Here is a 20,576-nt window from a genome sequence, read left to right on the forward strand (position 1 = left end):
CTGGGAGCGCCTTGCGCTGTGTTTTGGTCTAATCCTGAGTGGCTGGGTGGGCGTGAGAAGAGCGTGAGAAGAATGGTGGAAGTGTTTCAGCTGCTTCTCGGGGGAGCCACCTCCGTAACTTCCCACGGTTCCCCCCGCTGCTGCTGCTGTTATTGGAGACGGTGCTGGCGAGAGAGGGACAGCTGCAGCCCGGCCTGGGCGCTTGGAATGCAGGAACGGTCTGTGCACTGGGACTTTTGCAAACTTGCAGAGCCCGAGGCTGGAGCACCAATGGTAACAGCAGCAGAGACGCTCGCTCGGCTCTTCTCACGCCCACCCAGCCGCTCGGGATTAAACCAAAACGCAGCACATGGCACTCCCAGGTACCTCAAAATGTTTTTTTTTTTTCCTGTTGTTACGGGGACGGGGGGAAAGCGGGAGCGACTCAGACGCTGTTGCTGGAGACGGTGCTGGGGCGGGGTGGGGGGGGAGAAATTAATTCACCCCCGAAAAGACGTCCTAGCCATTTTTGGGGGCTCAAAAAAAAAAATAAGGCCTGGCCTTATTTTGTGAGAAACACGGTATCTCTTGGCCCATTATAACAGATGCTTTCCTTACTGGTTCCCTGATCCAGCAGAACGACTAATCCATAGAATCAGGTTGGAGAAAACCATGTAAGCAGCCACCTGATCTAATCCAATTGAACAGGTTAAGGATTTTTGGGTGAAACTGAGCACAGGAAATAAACCAAGTGGGGCGATTCAGTGGATTGGATTTAGGACCGTCTTCCCGAATCAGGTGACCCCCAAAGGCTGGTAGAAGCTGGGATTCAGAAGATCTCAGATGGGGAAAGATAGGGAAAGAGAAATATTTTAGGAGAGTGGGTTTTAGTTTTATACATTAAGGTTCTGGAGTATTTCCAGTCACTTGGACACCAAGGTCAGCATATGAATTCAAATGTCCCCTGCCCCCCCAACACTGTTAGTTTTACCTTTGACATCTGAGCTTCCTCAACTAGTTTCACAATTTGTGCCAGGGTGGTATCAGAGCCAACATGGGTTGCCTTTATGAGCACGGAGCCATGTGCATTGAGAGAACCTGCAATAACCACGCTGCCAGGTTTTTTAGTGACTGGCATGGCTTCTCCTATAAATATAAGTTAATCCACCAATATGTTTTAATAGCATTTCATACACATTGCGGCAGTTACAAAAAAAATAAAACGGAGGTGCATTAAGATATACCCTCAATTTGGAAGAAAGCCACACCTCAGTGGAAAGTAATAAGATCAAGGAGCAGATGAACTGTGACTGTTCTTTGGTGAAACTGAATCCTAGCCAGCCAACAATAACGCTTTGTTCTCTTCCTGTGCTATTTTCTTCCCCATGGCAACCTTGCATGTCGTTCTCAAAAATTAAGCCACTCAAGCAGCAAAACCCTTTATTCAGAAACGGATGAGTCCTTGTTTTCTTTCCAAAATCATTTTATTAAATTGTTTCTGCCAACAGGAGAAAAAAATTGAATTCCAAAGAATGCCTTCACATATATCTTGTACATAGTGAAGATCACTGCACCAGAGGGTGTAGGTGTAGAGTAGCGGAGGGTAGAAAAACGTTTGCTAACGGAGATCATTTTGTGATTTCACCCAATTATTAATAAGATTCAAAAGTATCTATTGGGGTTAAAGGGATCCCCTTCCTAATTTTGGTTCTCTTCAGGCACCAAAACTACTGGGATTCTTTCCAAATAAGATTTGGGCCACCATATGTGGCTTGAGGCAACATAGATAGAAGTCCAACTTGAGGTTCAGAGGTAAAACTGCCTTCAAACTGTGCTAAGTCCTTTAGCACATCCATATAAGGTTTTCTTTTTTAATGTACTAGAACAGAAATGGTTCACCTTTCTGTCTTCTGAGATCTCTTTTTTATTTCCAACTCCATCTTAAACCCTTCGACTTCCACTATGGTTCCCCCATTCAAGTGCTAACTAAACTGGGCTTATCCAGTTTAGCCTTCTAATCAGTCAAGGTCAGCTAGATCATGTGTTACCTTTTTAGGTGCTACCTAGCCCTGATATATTTCATCTCTCCCGCCCACGCCCACTGATCTTCTTGCATAAATTAAATAAATAAATTGCGTAAATTATTTATTCTTTAAAAGTAAGGAATTACCTGTTATAAGAGACTCATCGGCCATAGAACTGCCTTCAATCACTTTTCCATCAACTGGAAATTTCCCACCAGGGACCACTTTTACAATATCTCCTCGCTGAACTAATTCTACAGGAATTTGCTCTTCTCTGTAAGATAAAGCTCACAGTTAAAATTCAATGCAACTTCCCCTCCCCACCAATCTTGCTTTTTTCAGGCAAAAATAAATAAATATCCCACTGACTTAATAAAGGTAAATATACAAAGATAAATACAAAAAAGCCACATATTATATGTCAGTTGTTTTAATATTCTAAAGCTATTTTATATATATGACTGCAAGATTATAGTATTGAAGTAAGGTCAGGGATATCAGCTTCATCTCTACTTTCAACTTCAGAAACTCACTGGGTGACTTTGAGCTAGTCACTCTTTCAGCCCAACCTATCTCACTGAGCTATTGAAGGGAAACCTAGAGAAGAAATTCTATATATTCACTTGAGCTCTTGGAGGGCAGTTAGCTAATCTAATAAATAAATAGATTTCAGTATTCTGGGAAATCTGAATTCTTTCTGACCATTACCACATTTATTGTCCCAAGACAATACATCTACATCTTACTCAAGTAATGTGTGGCATTGCAAAGCAGGTATTTACTCATCGCTGGTCAACTGACTTTTCAAGACAGAATAAAACTAAACACAATCATTTATTTAAATTTTATTTATAGTAATTACTATTACATTACATTTCCATCAAAAGTAACTCTCAGCAATGAGTTAGAACAAATATAAAACAAAAAAACAAGCATAACATTCCACATATACTTTTAAAAAAATTCAGCCATATATACATCTACTTCAAAAATGTAAGGGGAAATTATTAAAATTGAATTTAAATGTTTTCAGTCTGATATATACAATGCAGACATTGTTAAATCCTCTGAGTGCTAAGATTAACATATTTGTTATAATAAATATATTCCTTCTAATAACAGTTAAATAAAAAGCGAGATGGCCTTTTTGGAAAAAACAAAGAGTAAATAAAGAACGTACTTCACTTATTTTATAAGTCCAGCTCTACAAAGGCAGAGCTATTCAGATTTACATGGTAATGCTGAATGTTTGTAGGAATGACATTCAATATGACCAATGAGAAAATCCTTCTAAACATCTAAAATTTTCACATGTCACATTAGAAAATAAAAGGATTAATCTTTGGCCCATTAAATAAGAATTTTTACTCCAAGTCAGTTTTTGTTGCTTGTCAAAATCCAGTAATTGTTGTTTTCAGGTTGCAGTATTTTTCAAACTTGGCAGTTTTTAAGATGTGTAGACTTCAACTTCCAGCCAATATTCCCCGGTTCACTCATTTTAAAGATGCCGGGTTTGAAAAAGGCTGCTTTATTTACTATACAAGCAATTTTCGATTTATGACCATTTGATCAGTGACCATTCAAAAATACTATGGCGCTGGACAAAGGGACATATGATCCTCTCCCAAAGTTCCAACTTTGGGGGGGAGATCGAATTATTGCAATGCCCCCAGTACACAAAAAAGCCAGGCTCTTCACCGTGTGCCCGTTAGGCCAGGAAGCTAGCTAGGAACACTGGCATGTAGAAACCCTACTGTGAGCAAGAGGCCACTGCCAACTAGGCCCACTCTCTTAGAAGGCTCGGGCCTTCCAGAGGTGGTTATTCAGCAGGTTCTGACCAGTTCTGGAGAACCAGTAGCGGAAATTTTGAGTAGTTTGGAGAATCGGCAAACGCCACCTCTGACCGGAGATTTTACAGTATTCTTCCCCTGCCACGCTCACCAAGCCACACCCACAGAACCGGTAGTAAAAAAAATTGAATCGCACCACTGGGGCCTTCTCACTATTCAACTGCACAGCTCTGCTTACCTTCTCTTTCTATCTAACTGAATTCAGGGTACAGCTATTGTAGAAAGCTAGCTAATGTTTCCAAAGGGCCTCAGAGACATTGCAAAACCAGCCCTCAGCCGGATCAAGCCTTCTAGGAGTGGTGGGATGAATTGAAGGCCCACACACAAGTGGGTGCTTAACGACTGCAATAACTCACAATCCATATTGTGGGCTCAGTTGTGATAGTAAGTTGAGGACTACCTGTTTCCATACTAGTTGTAGTAGTTAGGGAGAGAATCCGAAAGGGGGAAAAAATTGCTTTAGACTTGTTCTTGTTATTGGATGGTGAAGGGATCATTAATTTCAAAGGAGAGTTTTTCGGCACCATTCCATTTAGCTATTTAATTTACATACAGCAGTTTCTAACAGATGAATCAGAACTACAGTATGTTTCAGTGTACCCTCAAAATCAGTTACATCCACTACAATGAATTTACAGCCATCACTTCCATATTACTTTTCAAAGTTATTAAAAGAAATGAAAACATTGCTGCATAAAAAAGCAAAACATCTGTACCGATGACGTACCTGATTATGCAACCGTCAGCTCCACGTGTCACTACAACAGCTTCTGTAGCTTGAAGAGAAATTAATTTAGCAAGTGCTTCAGATGTTTTACTCTGAAATAGAGACAGATGTATGTAGGTAGCCTTCACAATATACTTGCGCTGCTTCCAGTTTAATTTTACATGATGTATTCTAAATATTGGCATACACTCCACTGTTACTAATTGAAGAGCAGAATAATGATGTATTCTAAATATTGATATACACTCCATTGTTACTAATGTAAAAGCAGAGTGGAATGAAAGCTATTCTAAAAGGAGGGCCTAGATGCTAGAACTAAGAATTCCATTCCACTAGTTATGCACTATGCGGAAGCATTAATATTTTAGAGAATGCAAGCCAAAAGACCATCATTCTGAAATACACAATCAGCACCTCTGGGAAATGCCTTTTTCTGGCAAACCTTTCACTGCTATTTCTTGACTAGATGCCTATATTAGAACTTGATTTGTTTGCTCTTTTTCCCCCTTCTCTCATAGGGTAACTGCCCTTTATAACCACCGCTGCTTTTCTTCCATAATATAATGGAGCACATGAGACTTATTTCTATGCAGTCCCAAAGCACCTTAAATCACTTCACCAAGCTTGTACTTTTGTGTGCAATCAAAATATGCCTTGGGGAAAAAAATTAAGAAAAGAGAACAATTGAATCTTTTCACCACACTATGCTAATGCACTTGATAAATACACTGAAAAAACGATATTGTGTTTTTTTTCTCTACTATTATTCCAGAGACCTTCATGTGGAATTCACATATCATCACACCCTTGCATCTTGAGAGGTAGCTTGAACTAAAATGATCCAGCCAATCAAGATAATAAGTGAACTTCATGGTCAATGGAAAATTAAATCCAATTCAGTTGCTCAACATACAGAACCAGATCAATATTACTCAGAGTAACTGAAAGATTGGGCAAACAAAGTCTGATGCTATGAATGCCACTTTTTTTTCTTACCAAATTAAGATGCAGCAGGAGCAGTGGTGGGGTTCAAATTTTTTTTTTTTACTACTGGTTCTGTGGGTGTGGCTTGGTGGGCGTGGTAGGGAAAGGATAAATCTCCAGTCAGAGGTGGGATTTGCTGGTTCTCTGAACTACTCAAAATTTCCGCTACCGGTTCTCCAGAACTGGTCAGAACCTGCTGGATACTACCTCTGAGCAGGAGGTTACAAAGGCAAGGGACTTCTTCCTAGTGGAGGTTGCTGGTAGAAACTCACTTGTCCTAGAGAAACTCACTTGTCATTTATATTAAATGATATAATTTGAATAAACTGCAAACAGTCATCTATCTCAATGGTTCTCAGCCTGTGATCCGTGGACCACTGGGAGGCTGAGATATCATCACAGGGTGTCCTCAAAGGCTTGAAAAAATGTTATGATTTAAATCTTGAGTTAAGTCTTGGGGGCCTGTGGCCATGGTTCATGGCCACAAAAGGTATTTAAAGGGGGTCCGTGGTGAAGAAAAGGTAGACGACCATTGATCTATCTTGTTTATCTTTGTCAATTATACTGGCTTGCATATTTCCACCTCTGATTGCTTTTATGTAAGTCTTCTGACTATTTTTATTCTACTGTCATTTTAATAATTGTACGCTAAGCTGAACGTTTTAAAGACATGGTGCAAGTTTCTAAGAACCTGTATAAAGTGGTAGGCAGCCATGTTTGTTTGAGATTTTCAGGGGAAGTTGCAGGGGATATGCTGATAGCAGAAATGGATGGGGTCCAGTTTTATTCATTTATTTCATTTGTTGCAGTCAAAAGGCCAGCACTAAGAAGACAATTTATATCTAATCCTTAAAAAATAAAATGAAAAGTAGAAATTAAAAGAATTAAAGTTAAGGCATTAATAAGTGATTGCCCAGTCATACTCAACACTGAGCAGGCTTTCAGAAATGGAAATTGTGACACATTTGCAATCTTGTATGTATATGGTGTACAATACAATATCCACCAGCAAACATCTCATATCTAAAGATATATGAACATTGGCAATGAGGTCATTTAGCAAGTCATCACATGACCAGACCTGATTTTACCACCACTTTTACCAATGTTGTTAAACAGAACACTGCTGACATGAAGAAAATCATGTGGTTGCTAAGTAAATCTGGCCTTTAGCCTTCAAGAAATACTAACCTTTGCTATGTGTTCGAGCCATCTCCCAAGGGCTATGAATACAAACAGCATTGGCGGGGTATCAAAAAATGTGATGGGACTCTGTTCAGCCTTTTCAATAACTGCAACTATCAAAATGGTACATGAATAGACATAAGCAGTTGATGTAGCCATTACTATCAGGACATCCATATTGGCCATTTTATGCTTTAATGACTTGTAGGCTTGGACATAGAAGTACCATCCACCCAGGAACTGGAAGGAAGTGAGAGAAAGAGAGGAGCAATTAGATTTCCAACATGTCCTGTCTAGATGTCTCAATAGAACTTTTAAAAGATTTATAGGTAATTATATAATGGGAGATGTTAAAAACAGAGTATTTAAAGAATCTCCATACCTGAACCAAAGTACAAAGTACAAAGAAGAGAAGGTTTAGAATAGACAGTCCAGGAACCAGGTTTTGCTCCAACACCATTGATTCATGATGGTCACCAATTGGTAATAACATATACACCATTAAGACCATAACTGGAATACCAAATACCAAGCTACATAAGAATGATTTCTTCCATCTGCAATGGCAGAGAACCCACACTGTTAGAAGATAAAGCTTTCCTCACAACTTGATTGACAAAAGCAAATTATACCACTACTCCTAACTTGTCATCAGTTTTGATACAAATCAGCTCTGAACATGGATTGGCGTGCTTCTATATTTTTTTATATTACGGGACCTATGTGTGCAGAGCTACAATATTTGCCTTGCAGCAATCTGGATGACCATTAGCAAAAAGTCACCTGGAGTTTTTGCAATTCAGCTGTGATAGCCCATACATACAGAGAAGTGTGAAACAAAGGAATTGAAGACTATAGTAAAAGGCATAGTGTGCGGTTGGCCAATCAGATCAGAAACAATTCATTTAGAAGTTATTCATGAAAAATGAGAAATGTGCCCATTTCACCACTCCACCTGCAATTCCATCATAGAGTTGGCAACTAAGAATTCCTCAATCTGTAACATTTCAATGACTGCAGGGAGAAGAAAATATGTTTTTCAGTGGGTGGACATCTAATTGGAGAGGAATATCCTTGGAGTATTTATTTATAAAATATTCTTTGGTTGGCAGATATACTCACTGTTGGATTTCCTGTTTATGATCCAAGTTATGATCTTTTGGATCTCTTTTAGCCAAAGATGCTTGAAAACCAATTCCCTTTATAACAAAAAGCAAATAAATACCATTACAAAAACAAATGCAAACAATTATTAGATGATTATGTTACACTAATAAATGTTACTTTATTAATTACCAGAGCTGCATTTGTAATGAGAGGCTTAAAAAAAAGGGAAGCCTTAATTTTTACTCATGGTGAATACCATTCAATGTCCAAATACGGCAGGTTTTGCTGATTAGGAATGTGGAAACTGTAACCCGATAAGGTAGTCCTCAATTTATGACCACAACTGAGTCCTGAATTTAGGCTGTAAGTTAGTGAGATGCAAATATGACTGCCTTGCTCAATGACCACAATCTTGGCTCTCCCTGTTGCATCGTTAAACAACCATGAAGTTTGCTAAGCAGACAGAGTGAAAGAACTACCTGCTGAAGGAGGGCAGGCAGTTTCCCCAGCTCCATTTTATTTATTTATTTTATTTGTCAATTGCTTATGAGATAATAGGTATAAGTATAAGCATAGTTATGAATACATGAAATGGAAACATATAAGAAAAATAAAAGAAACAATAGGAGAGGGACGGTAGGCACATTGGTGCGCTTATGCATGCCCCCTACAGACCTCTTAGGAAAGGGGAGAGGTCAATAGTAGAAAGTCTAAGGTTAAAGTTTTCGGGGTTTGGGGATGAAACCACAGAGTCAGGCAGAGTATTCCAGACATTGACCACTCTGTTGCTGAAGTCGTATTTCCTGCAATCAAGTTTGGTGTCATTAACCTCGAGTTTGTATCTATTGTCTGCTCTTGTATTGTTATGGTTGAAGCTGAAATATTCATTGACAGGTAGGACATTGCAATGTATGATTTTATATACTACACTTAGATGGGACCGAAGGCGGCGTAGTTCTAGGTTTTCTAGGTCTAGAATTTCAAGTCTGGTGGCATAAGGTATTCTACAATGAGTAGAGGAGTGGAGAACTCTTCTTGTGCAGAAGGGAACTGCAGCACTGGGCTGGAGAAAAGAAGCCCAGATGACAAAGATCTGACCTTCCTTGCTCTACCAATGGACTTCTTCACCCGATCTCTTTGAGAGCAAAAGCGCTTCCTGGCGGATTAATTTCCCCCCCGCTGAAGGCGGAGTTTCTCCGCTAGGTAGGAGAGGAACTGCAGTACTGGACCGGAGAAAAGAAGCTCAGATCCCCAAGATTTGACCTTCTTTGCTCTAGCCCAGTACTGCAATTTGTGAGGCTGGGTAAAGAAGGAACTTTGTGAAGGAACTTTTTCAACCAGCCTCCCTGAGAGCAAAAATGCTGTTTGCCAAAGAAACTCCGCCCTCCTCAGATGAAATCAATCAATCAGATAGCAGGCTTTTGCTTTTGTTTTTTGCTCTCAAAGAGGCCAGTTGAAGAAGTCCTTCCAATGTTGACTATTTGGAAAAGCCAGCAGGGAAGATTCCACATGGTGTTCACATGATTTGGGGAGAGTCTGGCAACCTGCTATAAGTGCAAATGGCTGGCCAAGTGCCCAGATTGCAATCATGTGACGGGGGGGGGCTGCAACAGCTGTACATTTAGGCTGCAGGTTATAAGTCCTTCATTCAGTGCCATCATCACATTGAACAGTTGCTAATGAGTGGTTGTTAGGTCATGACTGTCTGTGTATCTGGTAGATGCCGGGTTAGGGAAGATTACCATATCGATTTGCAACTTTCTAAAAAAAATGCACAACAGCACAAAAGTTGCTAATAGTCTTCTGATATCAATCATTCATCTAGGCAAGCAGGTGGGGAACGATGGCCCTTTGATGACTTGTGGACTTCAACTCTCGGAATTCCTGAGCCAGCTGTGCTGAGTTGAAGTCCACAAGTCATCGAAGGGCCATCGTTCCTTACCCTTGATCTAGGCAATCCAGTTGAGAAGTTACTACCTTCCAAGGCCCCTGGAGACTAGTTGTTGCTCTTTAGGGGGATGAGTATCTGTACATCTTGGAGATGCTAGGTTAGAGAAGACTACCTTATTGATTTGCCACTTACTAAGAAGTGCAAAATAACACAAAAGTTGCCAGTGATCTTCTAATATCAATCATTCATCTAGGCAACCCAGTTGAGATTTATCAACTTTTCCAAGGCTTGGGAACTGCGTATCTATTGTAGCAGTCTCCCCTAAACATCCCAGAAGTGAATTCTCCCTGAATTTTCATTGGTATAGAAATGGTTAGTTTATATTATTATAGAAAAGTAAAACGTTGGATTTTGATGTTAATGCTTTATTCTACTGCAATGGAGGGAGTTGGAAATCAGCACTTTTTTTTTCTTTTCTCCCTCACTTTCCCCCCCTTCTCCTCCTCACTGTGTCCTCCTATTTGCTTTTGTATTTTTATATTTTATTCTATAATCTAATAAAAATGTTTAAAGACTGCAACTTCCAGAATTCTCAACACCAGCTACACTGGGTTGGGTACTCTGAGCACAAAAATTTGGAATGCGCCTGGATTGGGAAGATTAAATATAATGTCAATATTAATTAATATTAATCGATTACCATCTTGGCTCTTAGAAATGTTTGCTTTAATAGCTTACCTCAACAATTTTTATAATGTCTCGAGGACCAATTACTTCTGGATCATAACGAACACGGGCTTTTGAAGTGGCTAGGACTACAGATGCATGGAGAATGCCGGGGGTTTCGGTAAGCTTGGATTCAATGCTATGAACACATGAGCTACAAGTCATCCCTAGAATCTAAGCAAAAATTGAGTTAGTTGTCAGCACAAGAATCTGCTTTGGGCTGTCAGATTGACCATTGCTCCATTGTATCTATATCTCCCATATTAAACAAAAAGACAAAAAGTACTAAGTTTCATTAGTGTGATACTTTACACAACCTCCTGAAGTTCCAGCCCAAGAGGGCATCTATAGAGGACAGAAAATGAAAGGGAAATACAGCCAATGAGAATCCCAAGGGTGAACCTTAGCTTTCCCTAATTTAATGCTAAATTTCATCACATGCTAGCTGGGAGATGGGCTGGCAATATATTGGGGATTCTCAACTGTTACATTTGCCTTTCATAAAAAAATTTGTAACAATTCTAACATTGCAAAGTACGGTAAGTACATTCCCTTTGTCAATCTTTTTTCCTGGGAACATCTCAGATGCTCACATTTATCAAAAGTAGCTGGAATAAATGTAGAATTGTATGAATGTATGCAAATCTATCCAGTTGGTATAATGCTTTAAAACTTGACAATGAAACAAATTAAAAGTACAAACACAGATGTACAGAAAACTATGGGTGTATAAAAGTACGACTTTAATGGCAAAGCCAATTGTGTAACCTGCATTTAAAATGTGCTGCTGGGATCCAACATTCAATGTTTCAAAAGTCATATGCATGAACCTAAAAGAAAGTACATTTATTCCTTGTTGAATATTCATATTTGCATTTTTCTGTTTAGGATCAATACGAAGCTTCTAAGACTTAGTGTCATGATGCTCACCTTGACATCTATGTTTCCATTTGTGCCAGCATAATCTTGTAAGACTGAAGCTTCAAAACCCAATTCCTCAATCAACTGGATTATTTCAAGAGGTTGGATTTTATCTGGCTTATATATTACTTCCACTTTCCCTGCCATCAAGGCAACAAGCACAGAGACTATTCCTGTAAAAGCAAAGCTGCATCAAACAAATAAATTCTTTCCTGCGACATACCTAACAGTCTGAACACAATGGTAGTACTCAGTCCAGCCTTAAAGTGTAATATTTATTACTTAATCCAGTTACCATTTTAGGTAGCCTGATGTGAAAGTAGATCTTTCTCAAATCTATTGTCTTCCTTTCTAAGCAGATATGTTTACAAGGCATGTCTAACACCAAATCAAAGTTATATTCATGTCATTGTTAAGTACTTAACATCTGAGGCTAGGTTCATTCCAACAGAGTTATTCACATAACAGTAAGATGCTAAGATCGCGCCTATAGTTATTGAGCAAGCTAAATAAGGAGAACCCAAATAACATAATGAAAAAATGTGCCACGCTATGTTACCATCTTCTTTTTGTAAACTCTTCTCAATGCTTGAAACACACGATGCACAATTCATGCCTTTTACAAGCAGGAAACATTTTTCAGTGTCCCTTTTACTGGACAATTCTGGAAAGTTAGTGCACAACTTCTCTTTTGGCAAAAATACATCTTCAGATGACAGTTCTGGGACTTTGGTTTGGAAGGAAACAGAGGTCATCTCACTCGACTCTATACCTCCATCAGTCGGTTTTCCAATTACTGTATCTAAAATAAGATCAATATCGCATGAATATGTGGAGCAGAAGAAACATTAGTTAATCATTATCCCAAAGTATTTTAGGTTGCTTTTGGAAGCGTTGCCTTTCTTCCTAGCAGTACTATATTTCTGTAGTTAAATGAAGAATTTGAAACAAATATGTGTTGGAATGCCAATCCCAGATGGATTTTAATTTTCAAAAGATGAAAGATATGGAAACACTTCTGAGAGTTTTGAACTATTTAAAACATGGACAGGCATTTGTGTGTGTGTGTGTGAGTGTGTGTGTGTGTGTTGAAGTCCACAATCTATCAATGATAATTGATTGGGGGCTTTAGGATGGACAGAGCAAGCCAGCTGAGGAAAAGAACATCCATTGTCTCTGATTCCCTCCTTTTTCCTTTCCTTGAAAGCTTCTTCGTTCCTTTTCCAAAACATAAGATTCTTATGAGACATGTAATCTCTGGTACAACAAATTGTGAAATATTTATGCCAGTCAAGCCTACTTAGTATTTTGATGGAAGACTACCTGAGACTATTAAGATTGTAGGGCAAACTGGAAAATCGGTTCAACGGCAAACCCATGCTAGGGAAAAAGAAGACTCAGGGTTAGAGTTAGAGGCCAGGTAGTCACCAGGAGTAAATCTAAATATGTTTTTTTCAAACATTTTGCTATGTTAAAAGACAACAAGTTACAGTGATCTTAACCTGCACATGATGGATATTTCATCAGCAGCTCAGAATGTTATTATTCTGAAATAACTCTACTGAATTTATGGATATGGCAGGAGAAGTCTGTGCTGGACATAGTTTTTGGCTTTCTACACAGGATATAGTTTTCTACAAAGTCTGGTGGGCTTAAAAACAGTAACATAAAAAAATCAGTTTCTAGCTATTTCTGAAGGAACTGAAAATAAGTTTCTATTATCCAAGCATCCTTTTTGTCTTTCAAGGACAGATCTAACCCTGCAACTAAAAGAGAGGCATTATTTTCATGGATAGAACTCATGAGTTCCACATTAATTGAAAGCTATAGTCAGTTCCTAACCTGGAGCTCAGCAATAGCAATATTTTTCTTCATTAAGTATCTAATATTTAAATACCATGGCACATCTGGTATTTAAGTATCAAAGCTCTGTATTTTACCAGTATACAGAATCAGAGGTGGTATTCAGCAGGTTCCGATAAGTTCTGGAGAATCAGTAGCGGAAATTTTGAGTAGTTTGGAGAACCGGCAAATGCCACCCCTGACTGGACATTTTACAGTATCCTTTCCCTGCCACGCCCCTCCCAAGCCACACCCACAGAACCAGTAGTAAAAAAATTTGAATCCCACCACTGTACAGAATGTACCCAATTCAAAAAGCCATGTACACATTTAGGATCTAACAGCTGCAACCCTAGGCCAGGGCTTATAAATTTGTGTTCCAAATTTTAACCCAATCAGAAGCAGCTCAAAATGTTTAAGCATTTAAAATTCATCAGTTGACACTAGAGTTTTCATGCATCTTGATTCAACACCAGCAAAAGCTGTATCATACAATACCTGTTAGGACAAAAGCATCAAATCCCATGTCTTCTATAGCAGCTCGTATCTCTTCCGAGTTGGTCATAATGGAATTGTAAGACACAACTGCGGTACCTTCAGTTAAAGATACAGAGATGTGCATCACCCCTTTCTTTTGGGATATGGAGCCTTTAATAGAATTTACACAAGAATTGCAGGTCATTCCATCAATTCTGAGGAGAGCTGTACTGCATCCATTTTCCCCCTGTACTTGGGAAAGGTGACTGAAAGAAGGTATGGAAGAGGCAGCAGTTGAGATAATTTGTCCGTTTTGGCCTTCCACTCCACAAGAAAAAACTAGGTTAAAGTTACCAGAGGTAATGGCTTGGATGGCTTGCTGAAATGAAGCTGGAGTGATGAGCCTTTGGTCAAACCACACAGTAATCTTTTTTTCGTCCGGGGATACCCTGGTACCCTGTACTCCAGTCATCTCTGAAATTAAACCGTCCATATTGTTAACACATGATCGGTCATGCATTCCTTCGATTTCTAGTACTGCAACGCATATACTGGATCCAATGCTGTCCCCAGTATTTCTGTCACCATTTTGTTCACTGGACGTTTTTACATTTATCTGCTGTAAGCGTTCAACATCAATGAAACCTAGTTCCAAGGGGGCTTGCTTATCCTTTATGGTGCATTCATATCCCAGGCCGTCTATGCTATTCTTTAGTTCTTCGGGCTTAATAATAAGGGGATAGTAAACGACGATAGCTTCTTGGTTGTTGAGAGCCACTTTGATTTTCTTCACCCCGTGTAATTTCCCAATATTTTCTTCAATAGCATTGACACAAGACTGACAGGTCATGCCTTCTATTTTCACCTTAATAACAGCTTCACTGGACCATTGGCCTGAAGTCTGGGTTGCCTCCACAACATTGGTGTCAAATCCCAGTTTTTTAATTTCCTGGCAGATTTGCTGAGAGCTTATTTCCAGTCCCGAATATTTTTCAGTTATTTGGCTTTGTTCAAGAGATTCCTTGACATTCACAATTCCTGATAGCTTGGAAATGTTGTCCTCTATGGATTGGATGTATTCTTGGCAGTTGATACCCGAAAGATCAATGGTAGTTGTGTTTAATTGAGAATGAAGAGAAGGTGAATGACCTGAATCCCCCTCGAAGCTTAGGTTGGTAAAAGCAAGTTTCTGCTTCATTGCCAAGGCTGATATGTGGCTAGATGAAAGGTGCTGAGGCACAGCCTGAAATAAAAGAAAATTTAAACCAAACATTAATTCTGCTGTTTTAATATATGGGATGAGGTAATAATCCTTTTGTGTAAGCTTGCTACTTATTTGTTAGGAATACTATCTTTAGACATTTCTAAAGTGAACAGTTGTGAATATGCTATTTGTAGTCTTTAAAAACAATATTTTTCTGTGCTCACAAAGAATTGTTTAATTGAGAGATCACGTATTTTCTTCCAAAAGTCAAACAAGAGGAATGTCCCTTAGCAAGAGCAGAGGACACTGAGAACAAAATACTTTCTGATCCTTTTATTTACACATGTCCTAATAATACTTGGGAGTGTGGAGAAGGACTTTTGGAACTTGTACTTAGCAGGCAGTAATAAGACTCTTCAATTTGTATTTTGTAAATCTATATATATATATAATAAATATAGCTGTGCTTAAAATTCATATTTATATGTTAAGTGCATGTCTTTAGTGAAGCATTTCAGTGTTAAGGCTGCAATCCAAACATGGTACTGGGTTCATGTCTTGCACTGAGGTACAGTTTTGTTTCTTACCTAAACCTCAGTTGCCAGGTTTACAAATGGTGCTAAAGCATAAAGCATGATTAATAAAACATAAATTTATCAGACATACAAAAATATACTCAACCCTTCAATGACCAGGTTCTGACTGAACTCTTATAAAATCGGAGCGCCACATTAAATTAGACAGCCACCATTGTTCAAAGTATGTGCTATGCTTCTAATCTAAACACAGTACAAAATCCTGGGCTTCTATTGGCTGAAAAACTGGTATTCAAAATAGAGTCTTCAGCACAGTTTCATTTTGTTAGGCTTACCCATATTTTCCTGTTTAGAGAGCCAACAATTTAAGGAGAAAACCCGAACTTAAGAATTTTTTTTAAAAAAGCCACATTGACCCAGGATGCTGAGAAAAATGGGGTGAAGTGGGAAGATCCAATAAGTAGAGGTAGTCCTCGATTTACAGCAGTTCATTTAGCGGCTGTTTGAAGTTACAATGCCACTGAAAAAAGTGACTTATGAGCGTTTTTCACTCTTACAACCACTGCAGCATCTCCCTGATCACGTGAGCAAAATTCAGAAGCTTGGCAACTGACTCATATTTATGACAGTTGCATAATCCTGGGGTCATGTGATCATCTTTTGTGATCTTCTTACAGGCAAAGTCAATGGGAAAGCCATCTTTACTTAACAACCATATTACTAATTTAACCACTGCTGTTTCACTTAACAACTATGGCAAGAAAGGTCATAAAATGGGGCAAAACTCACTTAACAAATGCCTCACTTAACAATGGTCATAAGTGAAGGACTACATGTATTCTGCCCTAGACCTCTTGGAATCTGTCACAACAACAACAAAATTCTCCTGAAGACAGACTTACAAGACCGACAAGGAAAACACCAATTGATTTTGTCAATTGATTTTATTATCAGAATGTTTCAAATTAATTTCTTTAAAACAAGTGACAGGAAAGAATTAAAACTAAGTGTAAAGTGATAAAACTAGGTACAGTTGAGTATTAGGTATGATCCAAGGCTTTTAAGAAAACTCTAACTATGTATCTACAGCTGCTTACACTGCTGCAGTTTATTGAACTGAGAATTATTGCTAGTGTCAATTTCCAATAATGAGCTTATCTGCAATTACAATTTGTCACTCTTTCCAAGCAATTACTATTATGAAAACCTTACATGCAGCCTAAGATTTGATACCCTGTAATAACTAAACTACTGGCTGATGCAGCTGCGGAAATGTTTTCTCCACCAATAAAAAAAAGCAAACTTTATTTTTTTTATTCTGGAGAGAAAAAGAGATACTGCTGGCACATATTATATAACCATATTATACAACCATATATTATATAACCATAACATTACAGAAACTGCTAGTAAACTGATTGTTTCAAGAGAAGCCACTGCATTCTCTCTGTAGAAGCACAGCTTACATTCATACCACAACTCGTAACTCCACTGAGTTGCTCCATGAGGCACAGACATTGTACTTCAGCCTGAATTTCCCTTAAAAAAAAAAACCCACTCCAAACACACAGCTCAAACCACAGCATAGGTCCAGGTAGGTTAATCTGAATCCCTCCAGCCCCTGTACACTGACCTGTCTGTCACTGCTGTCCAGTGGTAAGTCCCTGAAGGAAGCGTCTTTCTCTTTTGGAAATGCATCCTTAGTTCTCACAATAGCTCCTTGCCTGCAACATTCATTCTCTTGCAATATACACATGTTTTTAGAAGGCTGCCTTTTACCAAAATTAACCAGATTAATGTTTTTATGGTTCAGAGTTGCAACTGAGGACTGGCTTGTTCTCAGAGACATTCTTCTGTTTTCCTTTGCTTTTCTACCTCCTCATGGTACTGACCACCAAATGAAAAAGCGTTGCTTGCTTCATTTAGTATTGCAAGAATTCCTCCTCCCCTGCCCTCTGTACTCTCTGGACAGTCAGATCGGTTAGATCACTGAGTGAACCTTTAGCCTTCTCCCATATCCGTAGATTATGTTTCCACTGCACATGGTTACAAATAGGGTTTAATTTTTTCCCACCCATTGTCTGCCTCATACTCATTGAAAAATGGCATTTAATACGATTAATCTTTGTACACAGCTCTCCAGTGTCCTCAGCCAAGGTTGCCTTTCACAAGCTTGTCAAATATGGCCCGGGTGAGGAAATCCCATGTATAATTAACTTTTCCAGCCAAACTTTTTTTCATCTTCAATCAAAAGCATGTTCAAAACACTGGGATCCCAGATTTAAAGAGATCCGTTTTTAAAACATGAAAAGGGTACAATACTTATTGAAGTTTTGTTGTGCGCCAGACAGAAAATGTGAGCTGTGTGATGAAAAATGATCAGTCCTACTAACATATGCAGAAGGAACGAAAATATCAAGCAAGGGTACTTTATGAATTATATTTACTTAATAAAAAGGATCTGAGTAAATGTTATCTAGCTTTTCTTTCTTGCTGCAAGTTACTCCTATTTCACTGACATGACTTCTGAAGTCTGTGAGTCTCAGATCATGAATCTGTGGCAGTTTATTCTCCATATAGAATTCCATTTCACATTGTGTTTACTAAATGAATCGAATCAAGCTTGCTATTATTTCAAAATTCAATTGATATTTGCTTTCAATATTTCAATATGCTAACTAAAACACTACTGTCAGGCATCAAGCTCCCAAAAATCTTACCAAAACAAGCTTCCTTTGTCCATGCCACAACTTCAGCAAGGTTTCATTATACTTTTTTAGGAGAGCCACAAGATAACCTTTCAGGAAATTCTTAACTATTTCCATTGCTAAAGTATTGGTCCCAATTCTCTAATCAGTAAGCAGCTTCCTGGAGCAGCTTTGATTTATTTATTTTTTTAAGTAAAACTATGGCAGGTTTATTGGCATGTTGCACTGTAATGTTTGCAGTTATTTGCATATTCATAAGGTAAATATCAATGCAGACACAAAAAATAGAAGTAGGGAACCTGTGGACCTGCTAGTATCACTGCACTACATTTCCCAGCATGCTTCATCATTTGCCACACTGGTTGGGGAAGCTGAGCTTGTACTTCATTAAACATCAACAAGGCTCACCTCAAATGCTACATAGCTTAATCCAAATTTGTTAAATACATTTCTATCCTCTCCCCCAGCATGCTTATCTAACAGTTTTGTTATAATATCCTTCCCTAGTCCCAATGGTACTTTTTCAAGAGGCAACTGGACTTTCTGGTTTTATTTTGAAGATGTTTCACTTCTCATCCAAGAAGCTTGTTCAGCTCATCCTTCCCTAGTGTTCTTAAATCTTAGTTTCTCCTCAGAAAAGGATGTGCATTAGAGCATCCTCAGGTCAAATGAAGAAAATCTTCCCCTGGTTTTGATGTCTCCCCTCTGATTCATATCTTAGTTTAAAGGAAGGGTTTTTCCACATAATCACAGAAAATGTCCTTGCAAACTGTAGCATGAAAACAGCTAGCCTGATCTTGGAAGGGCAAATACGCTCCCTTTTCATAATCTTTTGGATCCTCTCATAACAAAAGGCACTAAACAAAAGGAATGTAATTTGAACTTCAGACTCTAAAATAAAACTGAAGAAAGGGAAAAGATGTTTAATAAGAGAAAGTAATAGATCAGATGTGCTTACGCATTAAAAGCAGCTTATTCTCTAAAAACAGGATGCCTCTTCCCTATGAGTGAAATGGGTTGGGCTGAGAGAGTGTGATTGGCCCAAGTCAATCATGCCTAAGGTAGCAGTAGAACTCATGGTCTCTTGATTTCTGGCCTAGTGCCTTAGACCAAACTGGCTGCTAATCTTATTTCAATAGAAGAAGGAATCATTTTATTTTTGATTAAAGTATTATTTATTTGTTGGTTTAGAGAAATGACGGTTCCTATTGTCTAAGTGTTAAGAAAATAATTTCAACAGATGTATCCCTTGGAGTTGTCCATTCTTCTGGAAAAAAAGCCACAGTGCTTATTAGAACACAGTAACCTGTGTTCATACATTAAACTTCATACATTAATGCATAAATCGTGGATTTCACTATCATTTTCTCAGTTTTAAGAGAAGGTTGTGAAATGCACAACCCTCCATATTTTGTCTTGTACTCATAATTCCCAGTTGGTAAAAGCATTGAGAGTGAAGACTGTAATCCAAACCACTTAGAAGATCTGATTTTTTTACCACTGTAATTATTAATTACAAGTTGCAATTTGTTAAAAAAAAACATTATGTTTGATGAGGCTTTCTGGGATTTCCTCAAAATCTTTGATGTACAGGATTTCTCATCCAACAGTGCTGTTGAACTCCCACATTTCCAAAACATTGATCTTGAGGTCTGTTATGGGGTGATCACAGAAACACTCTGATGTTTCTTTGTCCTTGTTTTGTGTTTTGATGTGTCCATTAATTCTTTTGCACAAAGATTGACCCATTTGTCCTAAATAGAATCCAGAGGAACAATGCTGGCAGGTGATGGCGTATATCACCATAGAGAAAGGCGGCGAGGGGGGGGGGGGGAACCTCTTTGAACTTTTACACCTGTTTGTGCCAGCTTTTGTTTCATAAGTTGTCCTTTGTCTATGGCCCTTTCAGTTTTTTAAAATCTAAGGCTTTTTGTGCAGAGAGGCAGCCATACATTGTACAGTACATTTAAAGCAACAGCATTTCCCCAAATTTAAATATAAGATTATTTTCCTTGGGCCTACAATTCATTCATGGCAAAAATATAGTGAATTATGATTTATTGAATTCTGGAATAATTACTACTGCTACTAAGAGCTCTGTAAGTCGCCAAGAATCAGCATGAACACATATTGTATTCTAATAAATAAGGAGGATTTTCATTTTAAAGTCCTGTTTTTATGCCTTCAGATGGAAATCAAAGATGACTGAAACTGTAACAAATTATAATGAATTCACTTTATATAAACTCACAATTACAACTTTAAAAGCTTGTCTTTCAAGAAGAGAAAGAAGAGCTCTATAAATAAATGGAATTATAAACATGTTATAAAATGTTCTTTACTATGAACATCACGAGTCTATTCCCTAGTTGCTCAGTTGCCCCAATTACCAAAACTGCCTAACAAAGCAAAAAA

At 38.4% G+C, this 20,576-nt stretch overlaps 1 protein-coding gene and 1 long non-coding RNA gene across 4 annotated transcripts in view; one reads left to right on the forward strand and one right to left on the reverse strand.

The window, feature by feature from the left end:
• Positions 1–17,606, reverse strand: part of ATP7B (ATPase copper transporting beta) — a 43,126-nt gene extending 25,520 nt beyond the window's left edge. For 2 of the 3 annotated variants that reach the window (XM_026710395.2, XM_087918118.1), the window contains exons 1-11: positions 17,087–17,606; positions 13,735–14,956; positions 11,954–12,196; positions 11,404–11,567; positions 10,486–10,647; positions 7,872–7,948; positions 7,132–7,306; positions 6,756–6,989; positions 4,581–4,672; positions 2,150–2,277; positions 971–1,125 (exon numbers count right to left, since the gene is read on the reverse strand). In XM_026710395.2, coding sequence (XP_026566180.2) covers positions 971–1,125; positions 2,150–2,277; positions 4,581–4,672; positions 6,756–6,989; positions 7,132–7,306; positions 7,872–7,948; positions 10,486–10,647; positions 11,404–11,567; positions 11,954–12,196; positions 13,735–14,956; positions 17,087–17,302 — 2,868 coding nt within the window. In that variant the 5' untranslated portion in view covers positions 17,303–17,606. Of the gene's footprint in view, positions 1–970; positions 1,126–2,149; positions 2,278–4,580; positions 4,673–6,755; positions 6,990–7,131; positions 7,307–7,871; positions 7,949–10,485; positions 10,648–11,403; positions 11,568–11,953; positions 12,197–13,734; positions 14,957–15,788; positions 15,811–17,086 lie in introns of those variants that run through there. The other variant, XM_087918129.1, reaches the window with a different exon arrangement.
• Positions 182–11,616, forward strand: LOC148127845 (uncharacterized). The gene is made up of 2 exons (XR_015740400.1): positions 182–362; positions 11,362–11,616. It is a non-coding gene; the product is annotated as an uncharacterized LOC148127845 (long non-coding RNA).
• Positions 17,607–20,576: the final 2,970 nt, after the last annotated feature.

The sequence above is a fragment of the Pseudonaja textilis genome, chromosome 1 (assembly GCF_049901715.1).
Source record: "Pseudonaja textilis isolate UNSWEBS1 chromosome 1, rPseTex1.2, whole genome shotgun sequence".
Lineage (NCBI taxonomy): Eukaryota > Metazoa > Chordata > Lepidosauria > Squamata > Elapidae > Pseudonaja > Pseudonaja textilis.